Genomic DNA, 18251 nt, shown 5'->3' on the forward strand with positions numbered 1-18251 from the left:
CTGACCTTTTTTTCCACGGTCCTACACTATCTCTGGTGCAAACTTTTTTTTTTTTTTTGGTTTTTCGAGACAGGGTTTCTCTGTAGCTTTGGTGCCTGTCCTGGAACTAGCTCTTGTAGACCAGGCTGGCCTCGAACTCCCAGAGATCTGCCTGCCTCTGCCTCCCGAGTGCTGGGATTAAAGGCGTGCGCCACCACCGCCCAGCTTGCAAACATTTTTTAATAATAGGAGTAAAGCAGGATTCTAAATTCATATTGAGAAGGAACACTACATAGGCTCCATCTTTCAGGTTTTCTTTTGACAAATAGTTGCTCATTAATTCTAAAGACAGGGGAAGGGCAACTATTGAGATTCAATTCAGAAGACCATGTACGATGACAGATTTTACACTGATATCTTGTAATTCATTTCTTTAAATGCTAAATAGAAATCCTATTTCCAGTATCATACTACTGTGATGTTTTCCATGTTGTATATATCACCATGCAGAATAGCTGCTTGAGAATCCAAACACAACATTTATAACTTGATAACACTTGTAAATGATAATCATTTTGTTTACATAAGCTTTTTTTCCATGTGATTTACAAGCATAAATTTTTTTTCCATGGGACAAATTTCACTTTCCCTTAAGAGACAGTTTCTATGCTGCTAGAGTGACCTTGAACTGTGAACTGAAATCTTTCTGTTTCAGTATCTATCCTGAGTAGCTGGGACTGCAGGTTGCGCCATCACACCCAGCAAAGTAAACTCTTAATTGGAAGACTTTAAGAAAGACCTCAGAAAAAAACGTTTTTAAAGTTATGAAATAGATTGATAAAGAATGGCATGTCAAAAGACTTAAGATGATTTAAATAAACAATTCTATTTCATTTGCATAAGAAAAAAATATAAAAATGAGAAAATGCAAGAATAAGAAGAATGGGGAAGTTTTCAGTTTTCTGCAGGCTTCCTCCACCTGCTGCTTTAAGAAGTATGCTCTCCCAAGACAGGTATGCCATTTCTTCTATCCCATCCCTTTTCATAGGTATCTGGTACTCCACGGCTTTGAAAGACCACCTGCCCCTCTGACTTGCATGTTTTTGTTCTTAGGAAGAGCTGTACAAATTCTGTGTTCTCTAGGACACAGACAATGACCAGTTTACTACATCCAAGCACTAAGCCAACAGGTTTTAAGTGTTCTCCTGTGTTACTCACATAATTGATATATATAAAGCTATGTATAGACTGCTGCAGTTCAGGCCTTCAGTACAGAAATGACTGCTGACTCGACTATTTATAATACAGCTCCCCCCTCTCTTCTCCGCACGTCTTTATTACATATTAGGCAATGCTAAGTGGTAACATGATAAAAACTACAGGCAGACAAGGCAGTGTCTCCTGTGAGGTAGAACTTGAAGGTAGCCCAAACATACTCAACATTCTTTCACTTCACAGATTGGTTTTATGGAAATAAAGCCTCTTAATATAAAATACAGAAGTGTTAAGAAAGTGTTTTAGTGAAATTATGGCTATAGTAAAATTAATATGGAGAACCAATTTCTAAAATGAAAATATTCAAGATCAATTTAATAGCCAGACATGGTGACACACGCCTGTAATCAAAACTCTTGAGAGTGGAAGCAAGAAGATCAGGAAGATCAAGGCCATTTATAGCTACAGTGAGCCTGAGGGCAACTGGGAACGTGAGAATCTACGGAAACATTAACAAGAAAAAAAATCAATTTCATTTTTTCTTAGAACAGAAATACAGAACCATAGTTATAATATGTAGTTATTAAAGCTCTGAGGCACTGTGTAAAAAAAAAAGCTTGAGACCATTAATTTACTTTAACATCAAAACTTATTTAATAATTTCAAGGGTTAAGTGCCAACTTGAACTTAATTCTTTAAACTAACAGGGTCACAGGAAACCTTAAAGACCAGTTAAGAGCAGGTCACAGTAGAGCACACCCCCACAGGAGGCTAGCCTGGTCTACATAGCAAATTCCAGGTAGGCAACAAGGCTATATAGTGAGACCCTGTATTAAAAAAAAAAAAAATTAAAGGGGCAAATGAATCACATGTTTGATTAAATGAGTCTTTCCTTTAAGAAATGGTGTATTAGTTAAGGTTACTATCGCTGTGATGAAACACTATGAGGGAAAGCAACATGGGGAGGAAAGGGCAGATGTTCTGCTCACATACCCTGAGTCATGGTCCTTTGAGAGAAGCTGAGGCAGAAACGCAAACAGGGCAGGAACCTGGAGGTAGGAGCTGATGCGGAGGCCATGGAGGTGTGCTGCTTATTGGCTTGCTCCATATGGCTTGCTCAGCCTGCTTTCTTATAGAACCCAGGACCACCAGCCCAAAGGTGCCTCCACCCACCAAGGGCTGGGTCCTCTCCCATTAACCACTAATTAAGAAAATGCCCTATATAGGCTTGCCTACCGCCTGAACTTATGGAGGCATTGTCTCAATTGAGGTTACCTCCTCTCAGATGACTCTAGCTTGTGTCAAAGTTGAAACAAAACTGTTCAGGACAGATGGTAGTAACTCTCAGCTTGAAACATGTAAGTTTCTAAACGGTCAAAAGAATCATTGTAATAGTTCTTGGAAACACAGGTGACTTCTTTGTAGCAACTGACAGGCTAATTCTAAAATTCATACATAACTGCAAGGAACCCAAGCATGCCAAAACAAACAAACAATCCTGTCTCTGCATTTTGATTATTTGGGCTACAACTGGCGCCCAACATTTGGGGTACAAATTCATGAAAAAAGCTGTTTTTCTGAAGCATTTAGCCACCAGCACAGGCCAGAGCTGTAGAAGAAAGCTCCACCCAGCTAGGCTTCTGTCTCTCTGTATCATATTCCTTTCCTCCCTCTCTCTCCTGATGATATGGGATTCCCATATATATCATATTCATATGCTGTGAATATGTTTTATTACTATTGTTTCTTTTTTGGTGCTTCTTAAACACACACCACCACCACCACCACCACCGCCACTGCCAGGCTTTAGGTGGGTTTGGAAGACTTGAATTCAGGTATTCACACTTACACAGCACTTTACCTCTGAATTATCTGCCCAACCTTTATTTTTAATCAAAAAGAGTACAGTTGCTCCATATGTTTTCCAAAGTAAATCAACCATTTCAACTGCTAAGAATGGTAATCTGGTGACTTTCTGAAGGTCCATCATAGGTGGTACCTACCAATCCATTTTCCACTCACAGAACTTGTTGGGAATAAATACACATAAATACCGTCACTCTGCATTAAAATAAATAGAGCATATAACTTAAAAGGCAAAGTTAGAACACCTGGCCTAATCCTTAGTCCTATTATTTACTCTAGTGTATTTTAAAGGCCTTAGGAAACTACAAGCATACTGCAAATGCCTTACATGTTGTTAAGATGTCTAAAGCTACGATAAAAGCCTTAAATTAAACATGAGAACAGGGACAAAAGTGATTCACAGACAATAAAAAGTGACAATCAACAGTATAAGATAAGGGAAGAGTAGAACAACTGTACCAATAAGAGGCCACGGCAAACCGTTTTTTAGTATTGGCTTAAATAGCTCCTGTTGACTTCAGCAGGTCCTGAAGCTGTGGCTCACACAGTAAGTTGTTAAGGTACAGAACAAGAAGTCAGAATGGGAAGGTAATATCCTGAATATTATAAAAATACAGCAATAATAAATATGTAAGTTATGAAAACTATTTTTACCACATGAACTCATCATGAGTAACTGTGTGTATGAGCCACATTAATTCATATTTACTAACGGAAAAGGTGAAAGGGTTTTCTGAAGCTTTAGAACACAACGAAAGACAATAAACAAACAAAAAACCCCACACAGGTAAGATTAGCATTCTAGCAGTCAATGCAAAACAAAAAGGAGGGGGTGGATCTATGAAAGAGAGGCTGGAGGACCATCAGAATGGCTTTCCAAAAGCAAAACCATCTGGAACAACTTCTAAGGTAAGAGCCAGCAGGGAGTGAAACAGGCAATAAATATACTGAGCTTCCTTGATATTTAAAAACAGCATTATTAAGAAACTGCAATTAAAATAAAACAGAACTACAAATATGGCTGTAAAAAGGTGTGTATTAAATGAGTTAATAAAGTTTGCTCCAGAGTTGATTAAGAGAACACATCTAAAATATTAGGGTTATGGGGGAAAAATCTAGAATTTCAAAAATAAAATTAAAAAAAAAGAACTAAATAAAAGTGATTAAAAATTTAAATGATAAACAGGTGTAAGTTACAATGTAAAAGAAAAAAATCAACACCTTGCTGGTATAAAGTGAAGACAAAACCAAAATCCCTTTCAGGACCCAGCTCAACTCTGTTCTCTTATGAATTGTCTAGCTTTAAGGTACTGTATCAAAAGCTGAAAAACAGCAAGAAAACCTTATCTTTGCATACATTAATATTTCATCATGTGACAAGTGTTATTTGCTAACTATTCAAAAAGGTGTACCACCTAAATTCCACAACGGTGATCACTGAAAAGACTTCCATAAAAACAATTTTCAAAGTCCTTCAGTAATCTTATGAATGAACTAATATACCTTAGCAAGTGACTTCACAATAGGATTCTCCATAATCCCCTTGAGAAAAATCAGGTCTATTTCTTCTGCTCCTGTAGATGAGGGCAGCTCCGTAAGGTTTTCTAAAACTTGCTGCATTTCTGATGAGATAAAAGATGAGATAAGAATTAGTGAATACATAAATAAAGGAATACTCAAACTGCAGACCATTATGGAATAAGAGTGCAAATAAAAAAATTAACAAAACTCTTCTGAAAAATCCTATTTAAGAAAATAAATTGTTTCACATTAATTACTGTCCCATGAACTGGATGAATGTTTATATACAGTTTTGATTTTATAAAACTACACTTAATACACACAAAACTCATTTGCTTTTTTCTCAAATTTGAAGATACTAAACAAGAGGAAATAAAAATTTGAAGACTTATAGAAAGTATAGAGATAAAATAACACACACACACACAAAATTCCTATAAGTCCAAATCAGATCACTGGTAAATTCTACCAAACATCTAAAAACATAATTAAAACTAAAACTTGACAAATTTTTCAAATAATATAATCCCAGCACTTGGGAGGCAGAGGCAGGCGGATCTCTGTGAGTTCGAGACCAGCCTGGTCTACAAGAGCTAGTTCCAGGACAGGCTCCAAAAGCACAGAGAAACCCTGTCTCAAAAAACCAAAAAAAAAAAAAAAAAAAAAAAAAAAGCACTTTCTTCTTTGTATGGGAGTGGGGGATGAGGGAATTGAGAGAGGTTTTCATTATGTAGCTCTCAATGGCCTGGAACTCAGAAATCCACCTCCCTCTGCATCACTATGTATGCTAGGCAAAAACACTTTTGCCAATTTATTCTGTGAAATCAGGTACTTTGGTTCCAAGCCTAGACAAATATAACTCTTAAAAAAATTATAGCTAATATCCCTTAGAAATATACATGTACAAGTAAAACACTAGTTATGTAAACTAGAAACATATAGAAAGGATTATACATAAATGCCAAATATAAAATATCCCAGGAATGGAACATATGAAAGTCAATCAATATACTAGAACAGAACCCAAGGACATTTCAAACAGATACTCAAGAAAGTGTTTGATAAAATCTAAAATACTGCATGTGAAAACAAAATACTTTCAAATCCCTCTCTTCCTCCTAAAAGCATTAACAAAGCTTATAAAATAAATTCCTCACCCAGCTAAGGCTGGGCATTCATAAAGAATAATAAGTTTCCATGTATTTATTTGGGAGCTGGGTGGTGGGCCCCAAAGAGCAATAAGTAATAAAAAACATCTACACTTTCCCACTCTCTAGCAGGACCTATTTCAGATTTGTTAATCATCTCTCCTAATCAGATCTGTTAACAGGTTTTTGTTTGTTCAGGGAGACTTGCTACTCAAGCCTTCTTTCCTTGCTATTTTCTAAGTTTTTTTTTGACCTGGAACTCACTATGTAGACCAGGCAGGCCTCAAACTCACAGAGATTCACCTAGGTCTAGGTAGAAAAATAAAGGAGACTACACACCTTGGACCATTTTTAAGGTCCTCGTACATTGCTACTGCTTTTGATCATATGGAATATTAGAACACTAATAAAAGTACCAATCTCCCAGATTTTAAAGGGGGAATCCCCGCCACCCTCAATTTGGAAGCTCAAATTTTATTTATTTTTATTTATTATTCCTTTTATTTTTGAGATCATAATTACATCTTGATAGTATAAAAGCTATTAATCATCCTTAACTTTTACTTACCCTGTGTTTTCTTTTTTCTTTCCCTTTTCCTCATTTCTTTTCTCTCTGAGTCAAGGTCTTACTACGTAGAACTGACTGGCCTTAAACTCACTATGTAGATCTGGATAGTCTTGACTTTTGTTTCTGCTCCCTGAGTACAGAAATACAGACCTGTGACACCAGCTTAGCTTTTAACTTGATGAAATTTTTAAACATAAGATATAGATATAACTTTTTTTAAAAAAAATATGAGATACGATTTCTCTGTGTAGCGCTGGCTGTCGTGGAACTCACTCTGTAGACCAGGCTGGCCTCAAACTCACAGAGATCCACCTGCTTCTGCCTCCCAAGTACTGGGATTAAGTATGTGTGTGACCATGGCCAGCTACTTGATGAATTTCTAATAAAAGTGCAATACATACCTCTTTTCAGCTACATTCTAAAGACACACAAACAGATGAGGAGGAGGTGTGAGAACAATTAACAAAGGGTAACAGTGGACTGACCCCAACTGACAAGGGATTCTGTTCTTTCTTTCCAAAATTACAGATAACAGTCTGAACTATTTCTTACAGATGTGTCTTGTGCTATTTTATAGTTTTGAACAGAAACAGGGGTGAGTTTTGTTTTTTCATCGTTTTAGTCCTCTCATGCCCAAACTTCCAATAAAGTACTTTCATGTTTTAAAACAAAACAAACTCTAACAGAAGAGAGAGAACACTCCAAAGTAAAGTATGAATTAAATCAGACATAGTTAACAACAGGAGAACGCTAGTGTATGCAAGCGCTTCCTGTGTGAAATAAGCTCTGCTATGGGGGAGCCTTAAGAAGTTGGGCCAGGCAGAGGGAGGGCCAGGCACCAGTGAAGCAAGGAGGTATCCCAGATTTACTCAGATTCCACGAAGAAAGGAAAGTCTCAAGAGTTCAGAAGAAGCTATCTGAACATTCCAATCCTCCATAATCCCTGAAGGAGATATCTCTTAATAAGGTGTAGAAAATGAAACCTTTATCTGAATGAGAGAAAAGTCTAGTACTTAATCTAGTCCTCCAGTCTCAAATATGAAACAAATCAAGAACTAGCATTTAGGAAATCCACATCGATGAACAAGAGGCATCAAATTCAACAAACATTAAGCTCTAAACTCCAAAGAGCCACTGAGATGGGGTGGGGAAGGGGTGGCAAGAGGAGGAGGAAATGGAAAAAGACAGGGAGCTGGGGCCCGAATCAAAAATGCAACAAAATAAAGCTGAGGGAAAGTCTTAAAAAGAGCAAAGGGGTTGCAAATGTAGCTCGGGAGTAGAGTGCTTGTCTAGAGGTATTTATGGCCTGAGTTTGATTCCTACCAAAAGAGGGAGGAGAAAACAGAAGGGGAAAGTGAAGGGAAAGAGACAGAAAATATGAGAAAACAGAAAACCACTGTGATTCTGTGAATCAAGTAAGTCTTCAATGGGACAAAGGGGTCTGAATGGCGGAACAACGGGTAAAGGACTGGGAGGGCAAGAAATAATCAGTAGATGTTAAAAAGAAAAACAACAACAAAAATCTTTAAAAGAAAAACAGCTGGGCAGTGGTGGTGCATGCAAGCCTTTAATCCCAGTAGCTGGGAGGCAGAGGGACAGCTAGGGTTGTTGCACAGACAGAATCCCTGTGAGAGAGGGGGGGGGAGGGGGAGGGGGAGAGGAAGGGAGGGAGGGAGGAAGGGAGGGAGGGAGGGAGGGAGGGAGGGAGGGAGGGAGGGAAGGAAGGAAGGAAGGAAGGAAGGAAGGAAGGAAGGAAGGAAGGAAGGAAGGAAGGAAGGAAGGGGAAGAAAAAGAAAGAAAGAAAGAAAGAAAGAAAGAAAGAAAGAAAGAAAGAAAGAAAGAAAGAAAGAAATTAAGAAAGAAAGAAAGAAAGAAATTAAGAAAGAGGGAGGGAGGGAGGGAAAAAAACACAGAAACATTTTGAATATCACAAAAATGGAAAATCAGAAGCGGAAAGGGTGAGTGAATAAAAGAAGAAATAGAAATCAGTTACATCACAATTAAAAATGCTAATAAATAGCTATTTCATTATAAATTTTCTGAGTGGCTATATATCAAATCAACAGAGAAAATCAGTACTCTCCCTAAATAGAAGTAACAGCCATTTAAAGGTAAAATAAGATGTTCAGAAATGATTAAATCATAAAATTAGACTATATATGTCATTTCAAGTATATTGAGGACAATTTCTATAGTAAGAATCACTAATATAAAAAGATGCCAATTCTTTAAGAATGAAACATAATAAAAATACAATAGAATTTTTAATTTAAAAAATTTACCTGAAATAGAAAACACAGAAAAGTAGCTAATACATCTTTAGAAGCATAAATATATGGGGTTTCCCAAGCTGTCAACCACAAAACACTAGAAAGTGTGCAGCCCTGTCACAGCAATATTTAAATTAAGTACCCAAATAAAATTCAGCACACACAAAAAAAGACAGAACGTAGCAGATTGATTACTTAACTTCATCACTGTGTCTATTCCCTTCATGATTCCCTCTAGAATACCAGCAAATTATTAATAAGAGTACAAAAGAAAAGATGAAGAAGAATGGCTGAGGACAAAACATTAGTCCCACATAAATATAAGCTTGAAAGTGGTAGAAGCAGAAAACTCAGACAAAGGAACAAGCCAATGATGCCTCCTCTGGCATTATTTCTAGAATCTACACATTCTTTCCCCTCTGCCTGGCAATGAGTCTTAGCTGTAATAGCATCCTGCCCAGACTGTCACTGCAGTCCGTCTATAACTGTTAGCTTCCCCTCACTGTTACAAACACCTGAGACCAGTGATTTCACAGAGAAAACAGCTATTCCGCTCACAGTTTCATGCAGGACCAACTGCCCCATTGCTTTGGACCTATAATGGCATACCATAGCAGAATATTGCACTGCAGAGCTGTTTACCTCAAAGTCAAGACAAGAGAGAAAGGGACCAAGGTATCACAACTCCTTTTGAGGGCATGCCCTCAATAAAAATCTCCCATGAGGCCCTACTTAAAGATTTTGCCACCACCCAATAGCACCATGGGGTGGGAACTTTTGGGGGGCATTCCAGATCCAAACCATGGCAATGACCCAAAAGGAAGTAATTAAAATGTAAATTTTAAGGCTTTTAAGCCTTTTAATACATTGCTGGATTCAAGCTACACCAATCTTTGTAGCCTTGACACAAAATTTTCTGTTTGTCACTGTTTATAGACAACCACCTTTGCACAGCTAATTCACGCACATCTTTCAGAAGCAAAATTTCAACCTCACTGGTTGCTCCAATTAGGATTTTTCTTAATATACATATATTCATAGTACTCTGCAATTTTCACAGATCCATATAATTATAAGTGATTTTGTTCAAAGCACAGTTTCTTGTCAAATTCTGAGAAATACAGAAACCCTACCTATCTTGCTCCTATCTGAATCCCAAAGAACTAGGATGCAGTTTGGTACATTTAAAGTTCTCAATGATGCATTTTCAATGCATCTTAACAACCACTTTCCAAACTATGTATTTATTCCCATGAATTATTTCACAAGGTATGACAGAAGTGGTGTGTTTAACTGTTTGTATTACTGAAGTGGAATAGTGAACAGTAATATTTTCTACTGTTATACTTCCAAGCATTCTAGAACACCATGTAAAGCAATTTTAATAAAGTGAATAATACTTAACTACCTATATTCTTTGCTACAAGTTTCACAACAGCACTTTACAAAAGTGTTTCTACTCTGTTTAGAACTGAAAGTTATCAAGTGAACTAGTCTAAGTATTCAGTTAGGACTAGATTACTATTTAATATTTAAAATACTTTTGTTACCATATTTGATGCAATGTTCACACTCATTTAATTCAAGAAACTGATTTTCCAAATGAAAATATGATAACTTAAGTATTAAATCAAGACATTAAAATTATTTATATTTTAAACATAAAACAATCACATACATGAAACCTGCTGCTTAATTTACAAAATCAGTAAAATGCCACATAAAAAAATCACTACATATTTGGAAAAATGTTAAGAAAGTACCAAAAGTCATTTAGATAATTATACTGTGCTTGTAACAGAGCAGCAAAATTTTTATGAAATACAATTCCAAGAAAAGGCGTAACAAAAGAATCCAATGAAATAGGGATGCTTCCTTAAAGATCAGATTTTGAAAAAATACTGATCACTGTTGGGGGCCAGGTAGGGCCAAATGTCCTGTGTGTGTAACAAGGAATGCTATGCTTTGATTCCCTGCAGGGGCATGAATGGCAAAGCCAGCAATGGTCTGCCATCAGAGCTCCAGGGGGCTTGAGGCCAAGGCCTTGAACTTGACATTTTCCCTATAAAGCTGTGGTCAAATGTTCCAGACACTGAGATATGAAATTCTGCCATTTGATGTTCTTTACTGATTTGTCTTCTGCTTTCCCATTTGAAGGGTATGTAAGGAGCTATCATACTAATAAACTGGCTAGCTGGGGGTAGCAGCCCTTGTAGCCCCCCTGACCTCAGCTGTTGACTGTTTATTTTTCTCATTCCCTAAAAGAAAAACATTTTATAAAATGACAACATGCTGTCAAGATCCATACCCTGGGATTCCCATTTATTATACTGAGGCAAAGAAGAAAACAACAAATTTAAATGTGCACAGTATATTTCACCCTTTATTCAGCACTTTCTACACAACTGGATGAAGGAAACAGATACCATTTCTCCTCTAAAAATTCAACTTAGAGAAGTATGTGTGTGATGGGCAGGAATTTAAGGGAACAGTACTTCAGAATGGCTAAGAGCCTCTACTCTGCCACTTGACTAGCCCTGAAAACTTGGGTAGGCAACTTAGCCTTCCCAAGCCAGTTTCTTTTATCTGTTAAGTAGGCAGTGCCGGAAGGTTGCCAAGCTAAATGAAACATGAAAACGCTCCAAGGATACCTTATGGTATGTAAAACCAGTGCCAGGGAGGCAGAGACAGGAGCATTTCTGGGGCTTGCTAGCCAGTCTGTCCACCCTATTTTACAAATTGTGTAATTCACAGTTCACTGAAAGATTCCATCACACAAACAGGTGGATGATTCCTCAGGAATGACTCCTGAGGGAACTTTGACCTCTAGATATGTATTGTTCTCACACCCACAGGAAAAAAATTAAAAGAAAAAAGAAAACTAATCTGAAGCACAGTAATTTACTTACAAGGTTTCTGCAACTTTATAAAGAAAATCATCTTTTTTATTTTAAGCATCCCTATGCTGCTGATTAATTCAGAAAGAGCACACTACCATGTTTTTAATGAACCTATCAATGCTCCCTCATAAACCAATCACCTTGTAACAGAGACTCGTGTAACTTTCTGGCACTTTTTAAAGACATAGTTTCATGAAGTCTAGGATGACCTTGAATTTCTGAGCTTCCTGCCTCCACCTCAAATTCTGAGATTACATACAAATGCTACCAACCCTAGCTTCAATCTCAGTTCTTAGAAACAATTTCCAGGACATGCCATGCTTCCAGAAAGATGTCCTCTCAAACAGAAAGAAGTAGATTTTATAAGAAGAATTATTAAATCAGTAAGTTCTAGCCAGACACAATGACACATGTCAGTAATTCTAGCACTTAGAAGACTAAGTTAAGAAAATCCTAAGATCAGCACAAGCGATACGGTGATTTCTACGCCAGCCTCTGTTACTTAGTACAACACTGCAGCAGAAACATCACCGCCAACCACCATCACCCTGGATGACAAACAGCACACAAACAATGAAATGTTCCATTTTGAATGACTAAAAGCATTAAAATGTGAAATTAGGAACCCAAAATGTAAAGATAGAATTTAAATTCACTTTGAATACCTTCAAGCCTTCTGCTATCTACTATAAATATTTTGTTCTTAAAGAAAAATTCACACTTTTCCCTAAAGAGAGACAAAGATGAGGCAATCACACAAAGTCTCCACAGTATAAATCTCACGGCTGTCAACAAGCTTCCTGGTTCTACAGAATCATCAAGCTGTTCTGTTTAATTTCTTACTAACTTGGTTTTGTGTGTGAAGATCCTGACATATTTTCACAGATTTCTTCCTGAATGTAAGTGCCTTGCTCTACTGTGAAAAGGAGTTCTTAAAATTTTAGTTTTGATTAATCTTGTATGCAGCAATCTTAATTCTTTTACTGGCATTAACAGTTTGTCAAGATTCAGTTGGATTTTTTACACACACTAGGATGTAATAGTTATCATCTACAAGTAATAACAACTAAGTAACTTTGTGGAAAAATCTGAATGGGGATTTACTTTCTCTTCAAGACACTAGAATAACTTTCTTTTTTATAATAGTTTAACAAATTTGTGTTCATTTAGGGAATTCATTAAATTTTATTGGCATAAAACTTTTTTCATTATCTATAAATAAAATCTTGTAAATCAACCAAGTGTGGAAATATCTAGGTATCACCATTTATAATTTTGATCATTTAACTATTCTAGTCAGACTTACCAATATTGTTTACCTTAGTAATCATTTTTTCTTATAGAAAGATATGGTCAATCACTATTCTTTATATAAAAACAACATGGTAGGTCATTAACTGTAGCAAAAATTAAGAATACTCACAATTAAGTGGATAAAGATTATAAAAAAACCTCATGTGAGTTCAAGTCAATTTTGCCAGCAATAAATTATGAACAGCTGTTTTAAGTGGCTGTTTGAAACTGTGGACTGATGCTCTTTCAGGTACCTCTCTAAATCTATGTACCACCACATCTACACTTCTATATGTGCATCTTCCACGCCTGAGGTACAGCATCACTGCATACTTTCCTATGTCCTCCAGGTCTCAAGTAACAACACATACACTTCATCTTCAGTAAGATTTCCTGTATATGTATGAGTGTGTTTCCTGAGCCTATGTACATGTACATATACATATACATGTACATGTGAATGCCTGCTGTCTGCGAGGTCAGAAGACAGCCTCAGATCCTTGGATTTGAGAGCTATGAATGGTTATGAGCCACCACTTATTTATCTAAGTGTTGGGAACTCATTCCTGTGTAAGGGCGATGAGTGCTCTTAATCACTAGGCCAGCCATCACTGCAGCCTCCTATATGTCACTTTAATAGAGCTGTTTAAGAGTTTAATTGGCATGTATGAAGAAACAATACCTTTATGTGTAGATTATCTAACACACTATTTAACTTATTTATATGAAACATTTAGGTTATTTCCAACTATTTTTGTTATTATGATTATTGTATAGTTTTATGAGTATGTCTATAGCTTAAATTTCTGGACATGGAATTTCTCTATCAGTGACTATTTTTATCAATATAGTTATAAATCGGCATTTCAAGAAGTAATACTAATTTACAATATGCTTTTTTAGTCATTTATTTTTTAAAGTTCTTTGAAATTTAAGTGTAACTACATATAAAAAGTATATACTCTGATATATATATATATGTTAAGCATTAAGATAATAAAAAAATTCATCTCTTTCAGAAGAACCAGAAGTACCCCCTTTGTGATCCGTCTTGCCCTTGACCCCTTACATCTCTTTATAAAGCATCTACTGCTCTATACTAGACAAGTTTGCTGACTTTAGAATTCTGATAAATTACAGCACTCAACAATGAATGTTCCCCACCAATTGTAAGGATTCAAAGCCTACCATATTTCTAATAAGATTTACCTAATGACTATGTTGTTTTTATCTAAGTAGACCTATCAAATAATTTAGATCTTCTAGCCCCTCACTTATTACTGCTCAGTATTCCACATGCTTTATTAAAGCTCCTGGCTATTAATGTACACCTGATGATATATTCCTGTGCCTCTCCAGTAGTTTCTGTTTCATAAAAGTGGTTGATATGTCACGTGGTACACAGTTATGAATGTTATCCTGTATAAGATGTCCCTTTTCATTTTTTCTTCCTTCCTTCCCTCCTTCCTTTTTTTTCTTGTGTTTGTGGAGAGGCAGGGGGGAAGGAAGAGCTGATTTTTGTCTTAAACAAAACTGAAAATCTACCCAAGGATGGTCTTCCACAGCTGACTCCTCAGCCTCTGTCTGCATGCTGAGAGCACAGGTGGATGCTGCCATGCCCAGATCCTCCTTTTTCATTCCTAATGCTCAGAAACTTGGTGTTTTACTTGGCCAAGAATCAGTGCCCTGCACTTGCCCTTTGCCTCTATTTGCTTGACACCTTTTGCTAGCCCTTTACTTTTATCCATTCCAGAAAATTTTGTTTTAGATAAGCTCTATTAGATACAACATATTTTATATAGTAAGAGTTTTCTTATTTGGTAAATTAAAAATATTTCTTTAAAAAAGACTAATCTCATCCAGATCTACAATTATTATTGTTGTGTTCTATGATATTTGATATAGTTTCTTCTATGAGAAGCATATTCTTGCTTGTTAAAGTTGTTTGTATTTAGGAGTCTGTAACTATGTTCTAATATTTGCTATATAGCTCTATAATAGACCTTCCCACATAGCGCTTTTACTTTTATTTTTTTTTTTAACTGTTTACTGTATTTGCTACTAGGACCTTTAAAAAACAATTTCTAACACCAATCCATACAATAAGTTCTTATTTTCCCCCAACTCTTTTGTTTTATTATTTTCCACTTTTCATGTTTATTTATACTTCTGCTTATGAACTTAAATTGTATTTCTGCCAAGTAAATACCAAAGATTAGCAATGGTGTAAGTTTAGCATGATAAAAAATAACTAAGTTCTTCAAAATGTTCATAATGCCATTCAGATCCGTACCACGAAATATGCCCCCACTAGTCAATGCAGAACTTGAGTAGTGGCCCACCAGTAGACAGCATCTTATAAAATATGTGTACAATTAACTTCAAAGAGTCTCTTCCAGATCTCCTCTCTTCCTAATAGTCAAGCAAAAAGGTGGACCTTTGTTCATTTCACTGTGACACATAATTTCTACAACCAGATTCATGTACAAGTTTAAGGAGTGAGACAACACAGAAAAACAAAATTAAATGGGATTTGACCTATCCTCTTGGGAACAGTTTCTCCAAATGAAGAGGAAAGTCCCTTCTTTCCTTTAGAGTTTTAAGCTTTAGTGATTATATAACCACATCAAGACTGCTGCCAAAGGATTCCTGCAGAATGAGGAACAAGACATCAAAAAAGGAGGTAGAGAGGATAGAGACTGGGAATGGGAAGAAGTGGCGAAGGGAGGGAAAGGATGGGAGGGATAGAGACATGGACAGAGATTCTTGAATTCCTGCTGAGGGTTAGAATAAAACCCATCAGTTACTTTTACAAAGCTATGACAAAAATCCCTGGGGAAAATAATTTAATGGGAAGAATTATTTTTATTTGTGGTCTAAGAGGGTTAGGACTACAGTTGCATATGGCAGAAGAGATGTACCTCATGGTAAACAAAAGATGAGAGAGACTAGAAAGGAGCAGAGACCAGGAACAACCCTCAAAAGCAGCCCTCTCCTCAACTTTCTCTAGCTAGAGCAAACCTTCTAAAGTTTATACTACATTTTTAAACACCAACAACAACAAGGGACCAAGCTTTCAAAAGCATGAGCCTAGCGGAGCAAGCCACATAGACATCTCATAATGCAAAAATATATTTAGTTCATCACCAACCATCCCTTAAAGTCTTGACAATTCAAACAATGCTAAAATGTTTGTTCAAAATCTCTTTTGGGACTCAAGACAAGCAATTGTGAGCCTTTATAAAAACATTCCCATTCAAAAAATGGAGAATGGAAGTAGAGCTAGGAATGATCAGACCAAAGCAAGACTAAAGCCCAGCAGAAAAACTCTTCCTGTAACCTATGTCCAGCATCATACATGAGCTCTAAGGGGTGTGAGAGGCCCTGCCTCTACGGCTTTGCTGCTTGCAGTCCACACACTGCCTCTCTTCTGGGCTGGTGCCACTTGTTACATGGGGCATGTATCATCAGAAGGCTCATGTTTCAGCATCTCAAATATCTTGAGAATTCCACTGCAGTTTAAGACTTCATCTCCACAACTTTACATACTGCCCTCTCCGGCAGCCTGCAGAATTCCAACTCTCCTACATACTGCCTGGCCTCCCAGATCTTCCTTTGAAATCTGGATGAAATCCTCCTGGAACTCCTACACTACACAAAGTACAAACCTAGAATCATGTGGTAGACAGTGTCGAGGTCTACTGTCAGCTTGTGCAGTAGCTGGGCAGCTAAGCCCACAAAAGCACTTCCTTTCCCAGGTGGCTCTGTCCAAGCCATAGCAGTTAGAGCTTTCTTCTCAGCTTTTGAAACCTTTACACCTTACTCATTTAAGGGATAGAATCTGGTCAATTGCTGACAAACATCTAGGCTTGTTTCAAACATTGTTCAATTTCTTAACTTCTTTTAATCGCTTCAGAAATGATGACTTCTTAGCCCCAACTTTACACTAGCTTTTCTGTCAAACCTGGAAGGTTTTCAGGTCTTTGAGCCTGCTTTAATTCTCACCATAAGCTTGGCAAAAGAAACCAGAAATCACAGGCAGCATCACAGACTGCTACATTGTACTGAAAATTTCTCAAGTTTTAATTAGTCTATTAGTCACTTTTAAATCCATCCTCAATCAAAATCCTAAGCATGGATAAATACAGACAAATTATTTGTTTCAGCAAGTAACATGAATGGGTTCTAATCCAGGTCTTGGTAGTGTCCTCGTTACCACAATCTTATGGGTCGGCCTTTCTGATCTGTGTTGTTATCTGCACTCTGGCTTCTGAGCTTCGCCCAGAATTGCCTGCTATATTCAGATTATACAGCATTCTAGACTATCTCTAAACTCTGCATTCCTCCCATAAACCAATTCTAAAGGAATAAGAACTTTATGACACTAACAACCGAAATTCTCCAGTACTAATTTCCTGTGTGTACCTTCAGAAACTTAGCTGTGACTAAAGGAGGGAACAGTCTCTGGAAGGGATCACTGATTTGGTCTTACTGTTTCAGAGCGTCCAGTTAGTCTGTGGACCTCACTCCTTTACCTTGAAGTAAGGCTCACCATTAAAGCAGAAGGAACATGTGGAGGAGTCTGTTCATCTCATAGCAGAAAGAATGCAGAGACACTTAAAGGATTAAAGATGAGGCATATCCTTCAAAGACACGCTCTCCAGTTACCTATTTCTTCCAATCATACCCTACCCTTCTAAAGAATCCAGCACCTCCCAAAATAGTGTTTCCAGATAGAGATCATAGCTTCAACACAGGAGTCTATATTAAAATCCTCCCCTGCTTTTCTTTTTCATTTTTTTAATTAAGATTTTTTAATACAATCTTTTCTCAGTTTACATAGCTATCCCCGTTCCCAGTCCCTCCCCTCCTATCGCCCCGCTCTATCCCCATCCATCCACTCCTCAGAAAGAGTAAGATTTCCCATGGGAAGTCAGAAAAGCCTGACACTTCACTTTGAGGCAAGATCAAGGCCTTCTCCCCCTTATCTAGGCTGAGCAAAGTATTCTTCCAAAGAGAACGTGCTCCTATACGCCAGTTCAAGCACTAGGGATAAATCCTGGTCCCCACTGCCAGTGCCCACAGACTGCCCAAGTCTCACAACTGCCCCCCACATTAAGTGGGCCTATCAAAAATGGGGTACAGATCTAAACAGAAAATTCTCAGCAGAAAAATTGCAAATAGCCAAAAGACACTTAAGGAATTTTGCTCAACATCCTTAACCATCAGGGAAATGCAAATCAAAACAACTCTGATACCATCTTACACTAGTGAGAATGACTAAGAACTAAAACATGAATGACAGTTTATGCTGGAGAGTTATGTGAGTTGAAGGGAACTCTCCTGCATTGCTGGTGGGAGTGCAAACTGGTACAGCCACTTTGGAAAACAGTGTGGTGGTTTCTCAGAAAATTGGGAATCAATCTACCTCAAGACCCAGCAATACTACTCTTGGGCATATATATACCCAAAGGACGCACACTCATACCAC

At 37.2% G+C, this 18251-nt stretch overlaps 1 protein-coding gene across 4 annotated transcripts in view; it reads right to left on the reverse strand.

Moving 5' to 3' along the window:
- The window catches only part of Pals2 (protein associated with LIN7 2, MAGUK p55 family member), a 106226-nt gene that overhangs the window by 52197 nt on the left and 35778 nt on the right, over positions 1–18251 (reverse strand). For all 4 annotated transcript variants that reach the window (XM_057763083.1, XM_057763065.1, XM_057763058.1 and 1 more), the window contains exon 2: positions 4564–4682. In XM_057763083.1, the coding sequence (XP_057619066.1) occupies positions 4564–4680 (117 nt within the window). In that variant the 5' untranslated portion in view covers positions 4681–4682. The remainder of the gene's footprint in view (positions 1–4563; positions 4683–18251) is intronic.

This window comes from Chionomys nivalis, chromosome 1, assembly GCF_950005125.1.
Source record: "Chionomys nivalis chromosome 1, mChiNiv1.1, whole genome shotgun sequence".
NCBI lineage: Eukaryota > Metazoa > Chordata > Mammalia > Rodentia > Cricetidae > Chionomys > Chionomys nivalis.